Below are 21,750 nucleotides of genomic sequence, written 5' to 3'. Positions count from 1 at the left end.
GTGGGAAAGTAACTGGAAAGGGGCAGGAAGAAATTTGAAGAAAATTTAAGGGTTGTATATCATATTTTGACTGATGGCTACATGATTATATATAACTGGCAAAACTCACTGAACTGAGTATTTAAAACCTGTGAATTTTCTTATGTGTAAATTATACCTCAAATTCTTCCTTGTTCTTCCCAACTTTGCTTTCAGTTGTCAAATCCCAAATGTTCAACTCTTAGCCCTGTATCCTCTCAATAATTATGCTTTGCTTTCCTTAGAATGAAATATATGGGCAGTATGAAAATGTTAAAATAAATTATTTTTATGGTAAAATGTATAATTCTGCTTTGTATGAAGGCAGGAATTAAATTAGTTATCAGGGAATAAAAAAGCATGATTTGAAGATTACTCTTTGAAGATTAAACTGAACAGATCAAGATTACTTTTTCACTCCTTTCAAGGAGAAATTGGTAATAAAAGAGAAATGTGACTTAAAGAACTATTTTGGTATATTAATAGTATCAACAGAAGTATTAGACTTGTTGGGAGAATAAAATTGTGGCAAAATAAAATGTTTTAAATATCTTCCAGGGTGCCTGGGTGGCTCAGTCAGTTAAGTATCTTTCTTTGGTTTAGGTCCTAATCCCAGGGTCTCGGGATCAAGCCCCACATCAGGCTCCCTGCTCAGTGGGGAGTCTGCTTCTCCCTCTCCTTCTGCCCTTCCTCCCACCTGCTCATACTCTCTTTCTTGCTCTGCACTCTCTCTCTCAAATAAATAAATAAAATCTTAATAAATAAATAAATAAATAGCTTCCAGATTCTTCCATTTTAGAACAAAAGAGCTTTCAGCCAGAATATAATTAGAAATTAAGCTAAATAAAGGAAAAGACAAAAGACAGCAAATACACTGTAAAATGATATAAAAAATAGAACTGCAAGGTAAAAAGGAGGGAAATGGTAAGGGAGCAAAGAACCTAAACCACTTTAAAAAGAATAAAAGGAAGTTTCATAAAAGTTACCAAAAAAAAAAAAAGAATTAAGCACATATGTTACAAATCATTAATTGCATAAAAATATAAATGGTTCATTTAATGTGTGCTGGCCTCACAAATTCAAAAAATAATAATAATAATAATGGCCCAATTGCAAAATGCCTAGTATAGTGTTATATATAAAATTGGCCTTCAATAAATAAGTACATAAGTAAATGAATTTTATGCTGACTAATTCTATGCAGAATAAAGGAAAACTATGCTGAGTAATTGTCAAACACAAAAATATTGAGCATTACCTCAAATAGTAAAGAAATTTTGGTTATGATAGAACTGGAAAAAGCAAAGAAAGATCCAATAATAACTACCTAAGGATGGAAGAGAATCAGAGTAAGGAACTTTCTGAATTATATAAATTATATAAGTAATCAATAAGAATAATGTACAGATTTATAAATGGAACTCTCAATAAATCAATGTTCCTCATAAGTATTCTGATTCTCTCCTTAATGCTCTCCAATCCAGTTCTTCAAGTATAGTTAGCCTATTAACCTGAGTCTTGATATCCTATAACTTAAAAGAAATCTGAGAGAAAATAGAGTTGACTAATCCATTTTCAGCTTCTTCCTTTTTTTAAAGATTTTATTTATTCACTTTAGAGAAAGAAAGAGAGAGCTTGAATGAGGGGAAGGGCAGAGGGAGAGGAAGAGAAAGAATCTCAAGCACAGTCACCATTGATTGCCTAGCCCCAAGGGGGCTTAATCTCAGAACCTGGAGATATGACGTGAGCCAAAATCAAGAGTGAGATGCTTAACCAAATCAGCCACCCAGGCTTCCCTCAGCTTCTTACTATATAATCCTAAGTACTATAGAGTGAGTCCTTGTGAAGTAAATGCTTTATTTTTTCAACTGTTTTTTAAATATTCACTTAAAAGAAGAGATATGTGAAACTGGATCCCATCCTAATCCCTCCAATAATACGTCACAAATAAAAATTAATACCATTGACTGCAACCTAAAGAATCAACTCCAGTCTTTTATATCTCTTATATTTTCCTCTTTTCCAATGACCTAAGGGAAATCTACCTCCATAGTAGCATCACGAAGTAGGAGTAGCTTAGGATGACTTAAAAATATTCTTGGGGCACCTGGGTGGCTTCAGTGGGTTAAGCCTCTGCCTTCGGCTCAGGTCATGATCTCAGGGTCCTGGGATCGAGCCCCACATCGGGCTCTCTGCTCAGCAGGGAGCCTGCTTCCCTTCCTCTCTCTGCCTGCCTCCCTGCCTACTTGTGATCTCTGTCAAATAAATAAAATCTTTAAAGAAAAAAATATATATATTCTTTTCCTGGAGTGCCTGGGTGGCTTGTGGGTGAAGTTTCTGCATTTGGCTCAGGTCATGGTCTCAGGGCCCTAGGATCAATCCCCGCATCAGGCTCTCTGCTCGGTGGAGAGCCTACCTCCCTGCTTACTTGTGATCTCTGTCAAATAAGTAAATTAAAAAAATATATATTCTTTTCCAATTTCTTAAAAGATGTGACTACCTCTAGAAAACAAATTTTAAAAGTCTAAAGTCTCTTTTTCATCTTGTAGTACACCGAACAACCCACCCACTTCCTCACATATAATCTAACAGTTCAGAAAGGAAATATGCAAAGAATTTTGCTTTCAACAACACATATGAAAGCACAGGATACCTGACCTTCAAAACAAAACAAAACTCTAAGACTTTACACAAACTGAATTAAAGATAACTTCAAGTCAGATGAAAATGCAGTGTGAACTTTGTTTGGTTCCCAATCCAAACAAATCAATTACAAAAAGATACTATGGAACAACTGAGGAAATTTAAACATTACCTGCATATTAGAGTGTAAAAAGAAATTCTGTTAATGTTTTTAGATATGATAATGGTATTCGAGATTTTTTAAGAGGAAGAGGGAGGAAGTTTATATTTTTGAAAAGGAGAAGGAAGGAAGGTCTTATGTGATCTCAGAAATTTTTACAGATAAAATTGTATAATGTCTGAGATTTGCATTAAGACAATAAAATTGGAGATCAATATTTGGAAGGTGGTAACTATTACAACTAGGAGTTTATTAGAGTATTCTCTCTGTTCATTTTCCAGAAAGTAAGTTAAAAAAAAAAAAAGACAAGTGAAGGTAATGAACATCTTTGTAAAAGGCAGAATAATGGCCCCCTAAAGAATCTGTGAATATGTTAGGTTTTATGGCAAAGGGGAATCAAGGTTGCAGATGAAATGAAGATTACTGATCAGTAGACCTTGAAATGGGGAAATTAACCTGGATTATCCTAGTGGGCCCAATGTGATCATAAATCTTTAAATATGGAAGAGGGAAGCAGGATAGTTAGTCACTGCGAAGGAATGTGAGAAAAATTCAATTGGCCAATGTTGGAAAGAAAATAGAAGGAATTGTAAGCAGCCTCTAAAAGCCATAAAAGGAGAAAACACTCTCCTAGAGCCCTACTAAGACCTTGATTTTAGCCCAGTGACATCCATTTCAGACTTCTGACCTATAGAACTATAAGCTAGTAAATTTGTGTTATTGTTGTTTTTTTAAGATTTTATTTATTTATTTGACAGAGAGAGAAATCACAAGTAGGCAGAGAGGCAGGCGGGGGGGGGGGGGAGGGGAAGTAGGCTCCCTGATGAGCAGAGAGCCCAATGCCAGGCTCGATCCCATGACTCTGACATCATGACCTGAGCCAAAGGCAGAGGCTTAACCCACTGAGCCACCCAGGTGCCCCAATTTGTGTTGTTTTAAGCCACTAAGTTTTTGGTAATTTGTTGCAACACAAATGGGAAGCTAATACAATCTTATAGTAGAATAACTTATTTTTATTTACCTGAAAGGAAATTAAAACACAGTGTGCTGGGAATTCAAATGAAATGTAAATCAAGAAAAGAAAAAATTTATTCATCAAGAAAAGAAAAAAATTCCAAATCAAATACCTTTACTTTAAAGTAAAAACTTTTCCTCCTTCCCCACTCTATCTTTCTCTTTCTGGTAGCCCCAACTTCTTTTCTATGGTTTAACTGCATTACCCCCATGACAATATACCAAAATGATATTAAAATCTACCATCACTGCTATTTTCCTAATACTTTTCTCCATACACATCTACTCTTTGTTTTTTATGTACCTTTCTTTTCCTCCAGATTTTATTTTTAAGTAATCTCTACACCCAATCTGGGGCTCAAATTCACAACCCCAAGATCAAGATTTATAAGCTCTACTAGCTGAGCCAGCAAGGCACCCCTTTACACATCTACTCTCTTTTTTTTTTTTTTAAGATTTAATTTACTTGTTTGAAAGAGAGAGGGTGGGCTCCAGCAGGGGTAGGGTGCGAAGGGAGAGGGAGAAGCAGACTCCCTGCTGATCAGGGAGCTGGACAAGGGGCTTGATCCCCAGACCCTGAGATCATGACCTGAGCCAAAGGCAAATGCTTAACCAGGCAGATGCTTAACTGACTGAGCCACCCAGGCACACCAACATATCTACCCTTAAAAGTACTAATTCTATCAACTCTATTCTCTATTATAGTGTGACTGTAATTTTATCCATTATCTTAGTGAAGCTATTTTTACCCTAATCAATTTTCTCCAGGTCTAAATGGGCTCTCTCTGTTGATTTGTTTGTTTTTGTTTGCTTTGTTTTCACCATTCTTGACCTCTCTGTAATGCTGAAACATTCTTGAATTTCTTTCTTAATATTCTTTCTGAAGAAAGTATCAGATTATTTAACTCTACTTTTGAGTCTTTCTCTTATCATTCTGCTTACCTCTATTTCTCCTTTGTTAGCTTTACATTTCTCATCTACTCAGATGTTTACAAGCTGTAAGCACTTCCCTCAGACTCACTCTAACCTCTCAATTGATTGTACTACTAATGGTTTTCAATTTTTTTTGGTTTGTAAATTTGTAGAAAAGTGTTTAGTCAATTTATAATGAATAAATTAGACTAAACATTAAGCAGTCCAATTAATTTTCTTGACAGTCTAACTTTATTGTGTATATTTAGGTAAAGTACTAGTTTTTAATGTCAGTCAAATTTACTGATGATTAACAAAGCAGAAAAATTTTTAAAAACTGCGTTTTCTCTAGCTACCAATCTTTACCTTTCAAATCCAGGCATCAGATCTACATCTAAAACCACCATTACAAAATGGTCAATTTTATTTATAATGAAATATACTTATCCAACTATAAAGATGTTTTTTATGCTGTTTTCAATCCAAGAGATGCTTACTGGATATATATAATCCAATTATAAGACACTTACCTAAAGTTAAAACATTAAATATTATATTGGTTTTCAAATTCGGATTCATTACATTGATTATGTATCATTATATTCAAAATAATTCCATACACCATCAATATCAACTGGTAATTTTAGGCCACCAATGAAACTAAAATAGTACTCGTCTTTCTAACATCTTACATAAGTCCAGAAAATATCTTAAGTGATTTTGTTGATAAATCAACCAAAAAGTATTATTTCACTCTTACTATAGTCAGTTAGCTGAGAATGGTTTACACCCTAATCATTTTTTAACATTGTACAGTAAATATCTTTTGAGCAATAAACTTGTTAAAATATCTCCTTGTATTCCTTCAGTGACTATGAATGTTCAATTTAACCAAGCCTCTACACAGGTATTACCATGGGACTATTATGATCTTTCTGGAGGTCTTGTAGTCTATTCTTTATAACTACTTTCTCTAAATTATGCTTTCTACTTTTGGCTTTCTAAAATTTAATCACTGATTTTTTAAAAATATTTTATTTATTTGAGAGAGAGAGCATGAGAGGGGGTTGGGTCAAAGGGAGAAGCAAACTCCCTGCTGAGCAGGGAGCTCGATTCAGGACTCGCTCCTGGGACTCCAGGATCATGACCTGAGCAGAAGGCAATCACCCAATCACTGATTTTCTAGCAGTCCTTATCAATAAATGTTAACATTATTTAGAAAGTTAAGAATGATTCCCTAGTGTATTATAAACATTAAGTGATTAGCCTTTTAAATATTAAAAAGATGCTTTAAGTTTTTTAATTTAAAAAAAGAGCACTGCAGCTACAACCAAAATCTTTTATAAAGATTATTATTTGACAATTAAGTAGGAACAAAAAACTCAGTTTTCTCTAATGGGACAAAAACTCAATTTAAAGCTTAAAACAGGACTTCTACTTGAAAGCTTTAATGAATACAAAGTTTTTGCTATTAAATATGTAAATGGTATATAGAAAAATGATACGGGAAAGCAATACAATCATTCTATCATTAAAAGTAAACCATGTAATTTAACCCTATGATTTTTTGCAGACACATCTTCAAGTAAAGGCAGAAGGAGGTCTACAGAAATGCACTAAAATTCAAGAAACACAAATTTGGTTTAATCACTAGTAAAAATCCTACAGGTAAATAAATTTGAAAATTATGTTAAGTTTTTAAGTTACTTCTATATTGATACATACACAAAGTATGATAGCACTATTTTTAATATATCTGTATTTTTAGTTGAAGTATAATTAACATAGTGTTATATTATTTCAGGTGTACAATGATTCAACATTTCCATACATTACTCAATGCTCATTACAGTAAATGTATCCTTAATCTCCTCTATTTCACCCATCCCCCTACAGCCTCCCCTCTGGCAGCTACCAGTTTGTTCTGTGTATTTTAGAGTATTTCTGTTTTCTTCTGTCTTTTTCCTAGTTTGTTTCTTAAATTCCTTACATGAGAAAAATCACATAGTATCTGTCTTTCTCTGTCTGACTTAGCTTCACTTAGCATTAATACCCTCTAGGTCCATGCATGTTGTAGCAAATGGCAAGATCTCATTCTTTTTTATATCTGAGTAATATTCATTATATATACACTACATCTTTATTCATTGATCTATTTATGGTCACTTGAGCTGGCTATTTGACTAATATAAATAATGCTGCAATAAACACAGTGGTACATATGTCTTTTTGAATTAGTGTTGTTTTCTTTGCACATATATCCATTAGTGAAATCACTATCCAGATGGTATTTCTATTTTTAATTTTTAATTTTAATTTTTTGAGGAACCTCCACACTATTTTCCACAGTGACTACACCAATGTACATTCCTACCAACCCTGCACACAAGGGTTCCTTTTTCTCTATATCCTCACCAACACTTGTTCTTTCTTGTCTTTTTGATTCTAGCCATTCTGACAAGTATAAGATGGTACCTCATTGTGGTTTTGATTTGTATTTCCCTGCTGATTGGAGATACTGAGTATCTTTTCATCTGTCTGTTGGCCACTTATATGTCTATTTTGGAAAAATGTCATTCAGGTCCTCTGCCCATTCTTTCATCAATTTATTTGGGTTTTTTGGTGTTGAGTTGGATAAATTCTCTTTATGTTTTAGGAATTAACCCTTATTGGATACAGGATTTGCAAATATTTCCTCCTATTCAGTAGGTTGCCTTGTGATCTTGTTGATGGCTTCTTTCACTGTGCGAAAGCTTTTTATTTTAGTGTAATTCCAATAGTCTAGTTCTGCTTTTGTTTCCCTTGCCTTTGTGTGGGGTTCAAGAAAGTGGTCCAGTTTCATTCTTTTACATGTGGCTCCCCAGTTTTCCCAGCACCATTTCTTGAAGAAACTGTCTTTCCTTATTGTATGTTCTTGCCTACTCAGTCACAGATTAACCGACCATATAAGTCTGGGTTTATTTCTGAGTTTTCTATTTTGTTTCATTGATATATGTGTCTATTTTTGTGCCAGTATCATATTGTTTTGCTTACTGGAGTTTTGTAGCATATCTGGAATTGGAATTTTGATATGTTCAGTTTTTTCTTTCTCAAGATAGGTTTCATTACTCAGAGTCTTTAGTTATTCTATATAAGTTTTAGTATTATTTGTTCTAGTTCTGTAGAAAATGCTGTTGGTATTTTGATAGAGATTGCTAGTCTAATGATCTGTAGATTGCTTTGGGTGCTATGGACATTTTAACAATATTGGTTCTTCCAATCCATGAGCCTGGAGTATGTTTCTATTTACTTGTGTCATCTTCAATTTCTTTCATCAGTGTTTTATAGTTCTTGGAGTATAGGTCTTTCACTTCCTTAAGTTTATTCTAAGGTATTTTATTCCTTTTGTGTAATTGTAAATTCGATTGTTTTCTTAATTTCTCCTTCTGCTCTTCATTATTAGTATATAGATACACAATAGATTTCTGTATATTAATTTTGTATCCTGAAACTTTACTGAATTCACTTATCAATCCCAGTAGTTTCTTGGAGTCTTTCAAGTATTCTATATGACATCATCTGCAAATAGTGACAGTTTTCCTTCTTCCTTACCAATTTGGATGCCTTCTATTTCTTTTTCTCATCTGACTGTAGCAACTAGAATTTCCAGTACTATGTTGAATAAAAGTGGTAAGAACAGATATCTTTCTCTTGTTCCTGATCTTAGAGGAAAACTGTTTTCGACATTGAGTATGAGCACTATTTGCTCTTAAGATAAGAACTGCCATTCTAAATGGGACCCATAATCCAATTTGTTGACAATGTACTAGCACAAAAGAACTTTTTGTAAGAAAATGTGACTGTTCTCTATGGTAACTTTAAAAATTTATAAACATACTTTTTACAAGTCTATAATTCCTTACATGAGCCAGTCCCTGTACCTTTACCCTCTTAGGATAAACAAAGTGAGAGCCTAGAGTAACTGAATTATCTGGCTTTTATGTGATTCTTCAAAAAATTAATTCATTTGGTACTTAAATTTCCTAACCCTTCAACCCTAACAAGGTTGCTTAAGTCTTCTGGTTTGCCTCCACTCCTGTTCTTAAAGATGCCCACCCTCAACTGTCCATTTTGGTGACAGGAGCATGAAATCACTGTCAGACACTTCATCCATAATAAGTTATCCTGCAGTATCAACTGTACTACCTTTTGTTCTACCAGTTATAGTATAAAATGAAACAAGTCCACACATCTCACAGAATATTTTAATGAATGATAAATGCAGATATGTAGAACTGTGATCATGGTCTTATGCCAAACTCAGTTACAAAACCTCCCAAATAAAATGATGTGAAATTAGAAGAATGTGGAGATGATGGAAAACCTAAAGATGTAGAACTGTGATCATGGTCTTATGTCAAACTCAGTTACAAAACCTCCCAAATAAAATGATGTGAAATTAGAAGAATGTGAAAACAATGGAAAACCTAAAGAAGAGATAATAATCAGGGATACCTAGGCATTTTACCTCACTCAGCTTTCCAGGATTCTGGAAAGCCTAATCCTTCACAGTCCATACCTATGTTTCTTTCTTTCCTTTCCTTTTTTTTTTTTTTTTTAAGATTTATTTGAGAGAGAGAGAGAGAGAGAGAACACACGTGAGTTGGGGGGGAAGGACCAAGGGAGAGTGAGAATCCTCAAGCAGACTTCCCACTAAGCAGGGAGCTCAACATGAGGCTCATTCCCAGTACCCCTGGCTGAAATGAAGAGTCGGACACTTAGCCAACTGAGCCACCCAGATGCCCCTCTAAAACCCGTATTTCTGATTTTATAGCCATTTATCTGAGAAGATCTGTTCTTATATCTGGAATAAGGATCATATTACAAATCTGTTTTCTTGTAGAAGTTATACTAGTTATCTACATGTTGGCTCTGACACCATGACCATTTATAAAAACAGCTTATAAATGTTGATGAATAGGGAGTTGGCCAATTTAAGAGTCTATTCAAAACTTTAGGAATCATCCTATCTGGTTCTGGTGATATATTTCTTTTTGTCTGTTTTGTTAATTAGGTCTAGAGCATCCCATGTGTTTGCCACTACCAATCTAGTACTTCTGAATTGTTAACCTAAAATGATAATTTAGAAACAAAAGTGTCCCTTATAACTTCCTCAATAAAATCTGAAACTTAATTGAATATTTCTACAATCTTCTTTTTCATATCTTTTGGAAAATTATATACCATATTGCTACAGTGGTGTCTTTATGTGATGTAAATTTACTTCATAAAAGCCTTTTCCAAAAGACTGTTCAAAACAATACCTCATTTGTTTTTTTGTGTTGTTGTTGGTTTTTTACAACATGGAGCTTGAACTCAAAACCCTGAGATCAAGACCTGAACTGAGATCAAGAGTTGAATGCTTAACTGACTTAGCCACCCGGCACCCCTCCAGTTTACTCTTAATACATCATTCTATTAGCTTCCTTGTCTCATTTATTCATCTATTCATTCAGCAAATAGTTACTGCTTTCTATATGGCAGATACTGTTCTATGAATTGGTAAGATAATTGTGGACATAATAAAGCCCAACCCTGATGGAGTTAAATTATGATAGGAGAAGCAAACAATAAGTATATATAATGTAATAATAGACAGTTGTATTATTGAGAAAAAGTAATCAGGATAAGGGCAGAGAGGGAGTGAGCAGCCATCAATGAAGAGCTCTCTGAGAAGTTAACAATTGAATTAAGAATTGAATGATGTAAAAGGAATATGTAATATAATTATTAGAGAGGATAGCGTTCCATGTAAAGGAACCAGAAATGTAAAATCCTTGAGGTAGGAATCATGTTTGAGAAAAAGTAAGAAAGCCAATGTACCTGTTGCAGAGTTAGTAGCAGGAAATAAGTTGATAGTGATGTCTTGCCAGGGCCAGACCATTTAGATCTTTGTAAGACATTAATAGGACTTTTGTGTTTATTTTTAAGAAAAACAAAAAGCCATTGAAATGTTCTGAACAGGAAGCACATAATATGATTTAAATTTTAAAAGGATTCTACTACTTATTATAAGAAGAGACTGTGTAGTGAAGCCTAAATGAGAACAGAGAAAATACCTAAAAGCTATAGAGCAGTAGTCCAGGCAAAAGGTGTGGTGGAAGTGAAGAGTGGTCAGATTTAGGATGTATTTTGAGGGGGGAGTCAATAGAAAATTCTATCTTCTCAACATCTCTCTGTTTCCTATGCAATTAATCATGTTACTTTTTTTTTATAAGAAAGATGAAACAAAAAATAGTGGATTTAATCATGAAAAAGAACAGAACATTAAACTTAGCCATGCCTCCTACCAACTTGGAGACCTAGGGATACCACTTAAATTCTCTGGCCTCAGATGTCTTATCAGTAAAATAAAAATATTTATACTTTCTTTGTCTTCCTTACAGGACTGTTATGAAGGTCAAATGGGAGATCTTACAGATGAAGTTCTCTAACTTTAATTTAACCAACTTGCTAGATTAACTCTAACTTTAATTTAACCAACTTGCTAGATTAACAAAAATTTCCCATTCTCTTTATAAAACAGATTGATATTAGTGATTCCCTGAATACTTGACACTAGTAAACTCTAGCTAGAATACTTATGCTCTCCTACTCTGAGCCTAATTATGTGTAGGTCAGTTAACTATAGAGATGAATAAATAGATATATATATTTATGTATATATATAATATATGTATCATATGATATATACACACACATTTATCTCATGTGTGTATATATGTGTGTGTGTATATATATATACTCATCTATACTTTACATATATGTGTGTGTGTATGTGTGTATGTATAGTTGACACTTGAATAACATGGATATGAATTGCATGGGTCCACCGATGTTTGAAATTTTTTTTGATAAATATAGTATAGTACTATAAATGTATTTCTTCTTATGATTTTCTCAACATTTTCTTTTCTCTAGCTTACATTTTTGTAAGAATACAGTATATAATACATATAAAATACAATATCTGCTATTTATGTTATTAGTAAGACTTCCAGTCAACAGTAGACCATTCATAGTTAAGTTCTGTGGGAGTCAAAGTTTTCAGGGAGTAAAAGCTTTTAGGGAGTTGAATATATACAGATATTTAACACGTGGGGGGTCTGTACCTTGTTCAAGGGTTAGCTATATATTCATCAAATATATTCATCATATGTGCAAACTGTTAGATGATATTTATGTATCATCTAGAAGGAACTAACACCTGCTTCAAAAATATAAGTTCTTATTCTATTTTAAATAAATTAAAACCAAAAACTATAATGAATTTCAGATGGTTTGCGGAAGAAAGTCCACACAGAACTCCAATTATAGAACCAACACTTAACATTGCTCATTTATCAAGTGATTTGTAAACTGATGTATATGTTTTCATTTAAAATAAAATATTTAAGACATATCTTTATTAATAACTTTCTGCTTTAATCTCATTTCAGTTAATCAAACAACCATGTATATATTGTTTCATTCATGGAGTAAATCAAGTGCCTACTATAATTGTTTTCAGTACAACCATGTATTAGAATCTCCTGTGGGGTCTTTCCAAAAAATGTAAGTGCCTAGGCCCAATCCTTAGAGACTGATTCTCTGAGACTGGTGGAGCTAGAAGTCTCTCTTTTACACGGAGTTAAGAATGGCCTGCTAGGTAATAAGCCTAACGATGATACAGAAACAAAATATATTTAACACTCAAAGAGTTGACAATATAATGATAGTGACAGAAAAATAAATTTTCCAATCACAGTAAGGTGCTAAATTAACTCTATAGGAATATGCCAGGTGCTACAGGAAAACAGAAGAAGGAAAAAAAACTAACTGTACTTTGGACAAGAAAAGAGGAAGGCAGTGGTTAGAGTTGGTTTCATGGAGGTAGTATTTTAACTATGAGATTAAAAAAAGTAATGGGGGGGCACCTGGATGGCTCAGTGGGTTAAGCCGCTGCCTTCGGCTCAGGTCATGATCTCGGGGTCCTGGGATCGAGTCCCGCATCGGGCTCTCTGCTCAGCAGGGAGCCTGCTTCCCTCTCTCTCTCTCTGCCTGCCTCTCTGCCTACTTGTGATCTCTCTCTGTCAAATAAATAAATAAAATCTTAAAAAAAAAAAAAAAAGTAATGGGGGATGGGGGGATGGCACCTGGGTAGCACAGTGAGTTAAACATCCAACTCTTGATTTCAGCTCAGGTCATGATCTCAAGCGTACTGGGATCAAGTCCCTGCTCTGTTCAGCAGGGAATCTGCTTGAGGTTTCTCTCCCTCTCCCTCTGCCTCCCCACTCCACTCCCCACTTGCACACACACACATACACGCTGTCTCTCTCTCTCAAATAAAGAAATCTTAAAAAAAAATAATAACTTGGAATTCTCAAATTTTACTAAAGCTGGAAAGGATATTGTAGTTAGAAGCAATAGATTGAGATATGAAAATACAGTGCTTTCAGGTAATGCAATATGCTTAGGAAATCAAGGAAATGAGGATGGAAAGGTAAACATCTAAAGGGAAGCCCATCTAAAATGAAGTATATATGGATCAAGTTAAACAGTTTGACATTTATTGTATAGGGCAGTAATTTCAAATTCTCTTTCATAGAATTCAAGTTCAGAAAAGGCACTTCATGTATTTCACAAATATCTGAACAAATGGCATTCAAATGTATACATACTGAACTGAGATTGCAGTAAACCAATGTATTAACTTTTTTGCTAACCTTGAACTAAAGTTTCTTCTACCATTTCTGTGTTTTTGAACTTCTTATATATTTGTCACTGATTATAAAGGTTGTAGTCTTATACTTTTACTTTTTAAGGCCAAAAAATTCCTACTACCTGCCAGGGATAGTATTATACAACAAAAACCAAATATAAAAAACAAGCTTTTTATAGTATCTGTATAATTTATTATAATTTATTTTTAAAATGTATACCAATAAAGTACATTTATTTGTTTTAATAGATGTTATTTACAGGGTTTCACATTAGACTTTTGTTTGTAGAGCATCACTGCTCTAGGGAAGCCAACATAAAATTTTTAGCAGAGAAATGACATAATGAACATTATAGTTCAGAAATAACCATATCATAACATAACAAAATCAACTGAAATAGTGTAAAACAAGAGGTAAGAAGATCAGGTAGGAAGTGATTTCAAGAAACTAACCAAGAAAACACAATAGAATGAACAGGTACTGAAGATGGTGAAAAGGGAGTAAATTTCAGAAACACTAAGGAAATGGAATAGATAGGATTTGATAACTGATCAGAAAATAGAGAGGAGGATGGTTTTCAAAAGAGAAGATTACAGATTTGTACTTTAATTTTGACCATGTGGAAAAGGTACAAGTACCCCAAAGGTGCCAACTCTTTAGTACTCAGAATAGAATGTTCTTTGCACATTTAATCAATGAGTCCAAATGAAGTCCCCATTTTAGCAACAGTCCTAATTTTGAAATATCCTTAATCCATTTTTATCTATTATATTATAGTCCAGGTAACCTAAAGTACAATCATAAAATCACTTTTTAAAATTAACTATATTGCTATCCAAAGATACCATAATACTTTCCCCCTTTAGTAACATTTCAATACTATTAGTATTCCACTTATATAGCTATCTATCCTAATTTCTTTGAAAGTGTAATTTTGTTACCTATATTATTAAAGCCTACTGCTGATAGTTATTCCACCAAGAGCCAGGTGATTTTAAAACTTTAAGAATATTTACAAAAATAAATATTTTATCACCTTTTCCAAGTTATATGTCACCTTCACCTTGTTTGATCCTCCCAATAACCTTAAATCAGAAGAGCAAAAATACTTATTACCACACAACAGATGGGAAAATCAAGGTTCAAGGCAGAAAAATGGTTTGCCCAAGATACATGGCTGGCAAGTGACAGAACTTTCAATTAAAAAAACGGTCTGATCCCTGGCCAGTGTTCTTCCTACCATGCCATATGTTTTTGAATTAATGCATATTTAACTTCTGCCACTTTTCATGTCTATTTCCTGTGTGAATAAATGGGAAGATAACTATATACCCCATTTTCCTCTCTTGCATTCCCCATTTCCCCTGAAATTTTCAATTTAAAACCTTCTCTACCATGTTTAAAACTTCAACAGTCCAATGCCACTCTGCCACTCTGTTTTAGAGTGGTCTCCTTTCTATACCAATTTTATCTTGATCAAAACTCTCCTGTCTCACATTCATGAACTAAAAGAATTTGGAAATTTTTTTCAGAATCTTGGAATGGAAACAGTAATATGTCAAAGATTAGATAATCAGGGCATTATTCTCCTGACTAGCAGTTCAAATTTGAATGCTAGGATCCTTTTATATATTTGTCTCATGACCAGTATTAAGACCCTAATCTGACAAAATATCTATTATTTCAAATTGAGAATGAAATTATATACAACCTCATATACAAAACTTTATGCATACAAACCTCACAGGGTAGAATTATATCTTTTAATCTGACCTAATTCTAAATAAACTCATTTTTTATGAAAATGAATATGTAATATCTTAATAATTACAGATTTAATGTTTTTATAATGACTCTACTGGGAATGAAGACTAACACAGTAATTGAAACTTATCTCATTATAAATGTTATTTACTACAAAAATCATTTTAATAATTTCAAAAAAATTCTTCTGAATTAACAAAAAATTTAATAATTTACGTGATTCCAAAAATGTATGATTTGTTCTTATGTATTCAAATATTTTAAAACTATATTCATCTGTATCATATGAATGACTTAGTAGCTTTTAAAATTGAACATGGTAGGTCAAAAACACATTCTTAGGCTACCCCTCCAAAAAGAAACAATAAAAATTATAAACTATGTCAGAAAAAAAATGTATATATTAATGTCTGTTTTGTAAATTCTCATCTCTCCCCATCAGAAACTCTTTCTTTTGCTTATTCATTCGAAGTTGAACATTAAAGCATAGTTACCTAAAATGTTTCCTCATTAAACCAGAAAACAGGCTATTTTTTTAAGTTCTTACAAGAATTAAATCCATCACTTGTTTATTAAGACTCTGGGGTGTTTTTGTATAGAATTTTAAACAATAAATGTAAAATAATACCGTTAGATCTTTTAAAATGGATGTATTCCTTTAGCTATTATCTACTTCCTTCTAGCAACATCTTAATAGCTTTAATCATTTTATACTGCATAGTGACACAAAATAACAAATAGTTTCTCTGAATGTCAACAAGGAATTAACCAGAGTGATTTTTCCTTCAGTTTTCTATTTATACATAAATATTACATTAAAAATTTTGTCCACAATTTTGTCTTAACATTGTCTTGCAAATTCTACTTTTTATGTTTGCTTATTTCCACTTTAAACTACCGTAGCTTTTTAAACTGATGCTGAAATCAATGCCTAGAATATCTTTATTAATTCAAACATCCATCTATAGAGTTCTCTGCCCAGGACTGTCTAATGCTGGCATCTCAACAACTTCCAGTCCCTAGTGTGGATGTTTCTGGTTCTTCGTTTTGTTTTTCGTTGTTGTTGTTGTTTTTAATGATTCTTTCCTCACAACAGTAAAATAAAGAAATAATAGGCTTCAAGCCAATTCAAAACTTACCTTGCAAATCTGGAAATACTCTGAAGTCAGGGTTTCCTGAATCTCCTCTTTGAGAACCCCTGCAGTCCCTCCTGGATGTATGGAACCACTTCCAGCCCCACCACCACTGTTACTGCCACTGCTGCTACCACTGCCAGGGGAAGAGGCAGTTAAGCCATCCAAAACTTTTCGGAAATTAAACTTCTTCATTTTAAAAACTGTTGAGAAATTCAAAGGAAAGGGTGACTTAACACATGGACTTACACCTGGGTAAAAGTGTTTAGCTTTTCATTAGTCAAGGTAGTAGCCAGGCCCCATTTTACGAGAATTGGCTATAAATGACTAAAAAAGAGAGGAAAATGTCATACTTCATTTTGTCAAATTTTAATTCAAAAAAGAACATCTTTTAAAAGAAATAATAAAATATAACTCTAAAAGCAACAGTATTTCCTCCTCATGCATCAAATTTTCAAGGGCTTTATCCCCAGCTGTAGCTACGCTTTATCAGCACTGGGGTAAAAATAAAAGGCAGTGTCATCATCGTCATTAGCATTATATCATCAGTATTATTATACAATCAGACCGGAGTCCAACAGACCAAGACTCTGTCTCTCTTAAGGGCGGGCTTTGCTTCTAAAGGTTCGGCTCAGAATATTTTCAGAAAAACGATGTTGGGATTGTGCAGTGGAAGAGCCGGTGTTTACTCTACTACCACCTTCTGGGCTCTCCCCCATTATCTTCAACGCTCCCTTTTTTTCAGTAAGTAATGAGGGGTAGGCCTTTTTCCATCCCCTATCCCCAAGAGCCGGACCCCAAAACATATGCGGGTGACCCAACAGCAACAGCCGACAGGAGCGGCGAGCGGCAGCTCCGGCTGCCTCCGCTTTTCCCTCCGCCCCCCTTCCCTCCCAGCGTCTCCAGCCCTCCTCCCTCTTCTCCCCCTCCACCCACCCCCCACCCCGCTCTGCCCGCAGCAGCCGCCGCGCTCGCCCGCCCGTGCGCTAGCCCGCCCGTCCACTCTCTCCGCAGCACCGCGGCGGCTCTTGCGGGAACGTGAGGCAGTGGCGGCGATAGCTGCGGCCCGAGTCCCGCCTCAGCCTAATGGGCGCGCGGAGCAGCCGCTCCCGCCGTCTCTCCCCGGGCCGAGCGCCTAGGCACCGAGCACACACAAACACTCTCACACAGACATTCGCGCGCCAAGCCGGAGCACACGCAACCCTCTCATAGAAATTCGCGCGCGGACGCTCACGCTCAAGAACACACACACAGGTGTGAGGGAGCCGCGGCTGGACGGCGGCGGCGGCGTCCCAGAGGGATGACTATCTGACTCCCGACTTAGGCACCTTCCTCGGCCGCCACTAGCTGCCAGCCAGCCCGAGAAGCGGAAGGTGCGGAGGGAGGCGGGCTCGCAGGCGTCAATCCCTCCGGATTGCCGCCGCTTCTCCTGTCCCTCTGGTCGTGGCGCCCGGCGCTCTCCGAGGTCCTAATCAAGCAGGCAGGCTCGAAGGAAGGCTCCGCCCTCCCGCCGTGGGATGCAAGCCCCGCCCCAGAAACGCCCCTTCGTTCGCCCCGCCCCCACCACTTCGGGCAGTGCGGCGCTGGAGAAAGGGGCGGAGAGCTGCGGGACGTCAAAGGGCGGGAGTAGCCTAGGCTCCAATCCTAGGCTCCATAGGGCCAAGTTCCTCCGTCGCAAGGCGCGGAAGAAATTTGGGGATAGGCCGAAGGAAAAGCCAATGAGAGGGGGAAGGGAGAATTTAGAAAGGTAGGTGAAGTATTTGATTGACGGCGAGATTGGCCAGTATGCTGGGGGGCCGTGTTTTGGGGGCTGTAATTGGCGCTACCTGTTGAAGGACGGAAGTGTGAATCAATAGGATGCGTTGAAGTGTGAATCAATAGAATGCGTGGAAGCGTGCGAACTTGGGCGCCCGGAGTCCGAGGCTGCTGGAAGTGTTTCCCTAGGTCTGACCGTGGAGGATATTGTGAACTGGACAGGTGATTTTTCAGTTTATCTCCTCTACTCGCTCTCCAGGTGCATCTATTGGGCTTCCCTCCCTGTCCTGCCACTTGCATAATTGCTTAACAAGTCACCTCTGCCAGAGAGAATTGCATTTCAGTAGATTTTTGGAATACTTAGCCTTTCAGATCCTAAGGAATCGATTGCTTACCTTGTTTCCCCTAATACGTAGAATTACCCCCTCCCCCCATTTTCACATAAACAGGTTTTTTTTTTTTTTTTTAAGAAACATTTCTCTAAACCGTGTCAGTAATATATTTTAAGCTTTTTCTTTGAGTCACAATAATCATTTTGAAAGATGCACTATTTGGGCAGGATTAGAAACAACATCATCAGGACGGGAAATTTTGGTTCTGAGCTCTGACTTGATACTGAATTGTGAAAAATTTAGACCTTGATAGCTTTGTGAAAATGAAGAGCAGCTCAGGGGGCCATAGCTAGCTTTAGACTTCAGTTTGGGCAAAAGAGCTCATTAATAATCATCTCATATAGTCTTAACATTCTAGAGATCTTCTAGGATGACTTTTCTTTTCTTTTTTCCTGGTGGAGGAAGAGGATGGGATGAAAGGGAAGACGTGAAAGAGAAATGATTTGTCCAAGGTCACATAGCAAGGAAATAGAGATGGATTAGAGTTTTTCAGATCCTCAGATCAATGCTCACTTTTCCTTTTGAATTTTTCAGTACTTAATGTCTATTTTACTCCTTTTGAAACCTTTCAAAGACACCACACCCCCAGTTGCCACAGCTAAACAATAACACTCTTGAAGGCAAGCATGGAATTGGGTATTTCTTCTATCTTGTCTAGCACCTAGCACAATGTTTCACATATAAGAGGCACTAAAGGATTTTGAACAATTGGTTTGTTAATGGTTATTAGTGAAAGATTTACGAGATGATACCCAGTTATATCCTATCCTATTTGGGAGAGGTAAAAATAGGGGTGGAAGCAAGTGTCACGTCTGATAAAAACTAGATCTTCATAAGGTTCCAAATTCTATATTGGTTTCCTAACAATATGTACCTTTGTCTTTACTCTCTTTTTCTACTTTTTTCATCTTTTCTTCCTGACCCATTTCACCTCCAAGCACGGGTGCCTATTAAGGCTAAAGAGTTTGCTTTTTTCTTTTTCTTTAACTCTTTGAGAAGTAACATTATTGTCTAAAATAATGATTTTAGATGCCCTTCATCCCTTCATCAGAAAGTCTATTGACAACTCTTTAATTTTCAAACAAATGAAAATAAGCCTATAACAAGTGATGGTTTGGTCTTTTGATGAGAATGAAGAAGATATCCTGATTCAGCATAAGGAGATGTAATGTTTACAAGAAAACCCCATAAACCACTCATCACTAACACTGTACTATCTTAGCAAACTAGGTGGTGGTTTTATTCTAAAAACTGGGGAGAAACTGAGAAACAGAAGACACAAAACAGATTGGCAGAGACTCTGCTTTAAGACCCCACAGGGAATTCATTGGCCTACTTAACTTAAAAATAAGTGACAGAGTAGATATTCCTTCAGATGAGACAACAAATAGGAACGGGAAATGAAAGAAAAGACAAGTCAAAATATATAAATGTTTCTAACAGATATTAGAAGCCTAAAAAATATGATTAGAATGCTGAGATTGTAGAATCTTTGGGATTATTTTAAATATCTTTGTTCTTTCACAGTAGATAGCATAGTGCTTTGTACATAATAAATGCATGGTAAATATTAATTTAAATAAATTACAGCAAGTAAAATTTTAACGTAATTGCAATCTCATAGAGTGGGAAACTGTGATATTGTAATGCCAGTTCACAAACTACACAAGGATAGAAATGAGCAAAAGACAGAGTGCATTATGTATGTGAGAAGACATCACAAACAATTATAGCTTGAAAGTTTTACAAGATGAGAGAAGCACAATGACATAGTTATGGAAGAAAATTCCGTCCTTAACTAAAGAGAAATAAGATGTTATCCTATAAATCATGTGGTAAAGGGAATGACCAGACCATGAACTATACCATAAAAAATTATGTAGAGAATTTTAGAATTGGTCCAGATAATAATAAAGGAGATCCTTGTTTATTCTACTACAAACTAGAATACTTCATTGTGAGGAACTTATGATAAATCATAATATCTTCCTAAAATGGCAAGTATGAAGACTGCACAAGAAAAAAAATAGTCTAACCTTGGTCCCTGAAACAAAATCATCAAATCATTCCAATAAATCTAATACACTGGAAGGGTTTTTAGAATAAATGTTAAAAATATATTACAAGTCATTTTAAGGGTTTGTGATCTTGGGTTCGAGCCAACAATGAAGCTAATTTTCCACATCCTCAAAATAATTAAGTAATTGTTGAAAGTATGTATATGTATGGCACTTCACACAGAGATTTGCTAAACTGATTAAGCTTAGAGAAAACTAAGCCAGATTGACAAAACACATGTAAATGGTTTTGTACATTTATCTCTGTACATAAAGATAATTAATTCTTCCAGTTACTAAGCACCTATATATCAAATACTATGCTATGAAATTTATAAACACCTCTTTTAATTTGATCCTTATTATAACTCTGTGAGACAGGTGTTGTTTCGTTTTATACATAAGGAAATTTGAGACTCTGAAACATAGGAGAAATTCATTCAAAGTCACCTAGGTGGATAACCCAGTCTTCAAATTCAAGGCTATCTATTTTCTAAGATTATACTCTTAATCATTCCCCTATTATTAATTAGAGGATTGAGTAGGACTTAGAATAGGAAAACAGTAAGGGTTAATTCTTCCGAAATAGTGAATATATGTATATTAGTTTGCCGCAACTGCCATAACAAAGTACTACAGATCAGGTGGCTTAAACAACAGAAACCAATTTTCTCACAGTTCAGAAGCCTGGAAGTCCAAGTCAAAGTGTCAGCAGGTATGGCTTATTCAGAGGGCTCTCTTTTTGGTTTGTATATGACATCTTTCTTTTTTTTTTTTTTAATTTTTTTATTTTAATAAACATATAATGTATTTTTATCCCCAGGGGTACAGGTCTGTGAATTGCCAGGTTTACACATTTCACAGCACTCATCATAGCACATACCCTCCCCAATGTCCATTTCCCCACCACCCTCTCCCGTGCCCCCTCCCCCCAGCAACCCTCAGTCTGTTTTTTGAGATTGAGTCTATTATGGTTTGTCTCCCTCCCAATCCCATCTTTTCATTTTTTCTTTTCCTACCTCCCCCCAACCCCCCCCCCCGCCTTGCATCTCCACTTCCTCTTATCAAAGAGATCATACGATAGTTGTCTTTCTCCGATTGACTTATTTCGCTAAGCATGATACCCTCTAGTTCCATCCACGTCGTCACAAATGGCAAGAT

General features: G+C 35.5%; 1 protein-coding gene across 1 annotated transcript in view; it reads right to left on the bottom strand.

The window, feature by feature from the left end:
* The window catches only part of STXBP5L (syntaxin binding protein 5L), a 408,526-nt gene extending 390,702 nt beyond the window's left edge, over positions 1–17,824 (bottom strand). Inside the window, exons 1-2 of the mRNA XM_080822438.1 lie at positions 17,714–17,824; positions 16,392–16,588 (exon numbers count right to left, since the gene is read on the bottom strand). Of these exons, the coding sequence (XP_080678564.1) occupies positions 16,392–16,580 (189 nt within the window). The 5' untranslated portion in view covers positions 16,581–16,588; positions 17,714–17,824. The remainder of the gene's footprint in view (positions 1–16,391; positions 16,589–17,713) is intronic.
* Between the last annotated feature and the right edge of the window lie 3,926 nt (positions 17,825–21,750).

The sequence above is a fragment of the Martes martes genome (assembly GCF_963455335.1).
Source record: "Martes martes genome assembly, chromosome: 1".
NCBI lineage: Eukaryota > Metazoa > Chordata > Mammalia > Carnivora > Mustelidae > Martes > Martes martes.
This window is presented reverse-complemented; position numbering and strand designations above follow the sequence as displayed.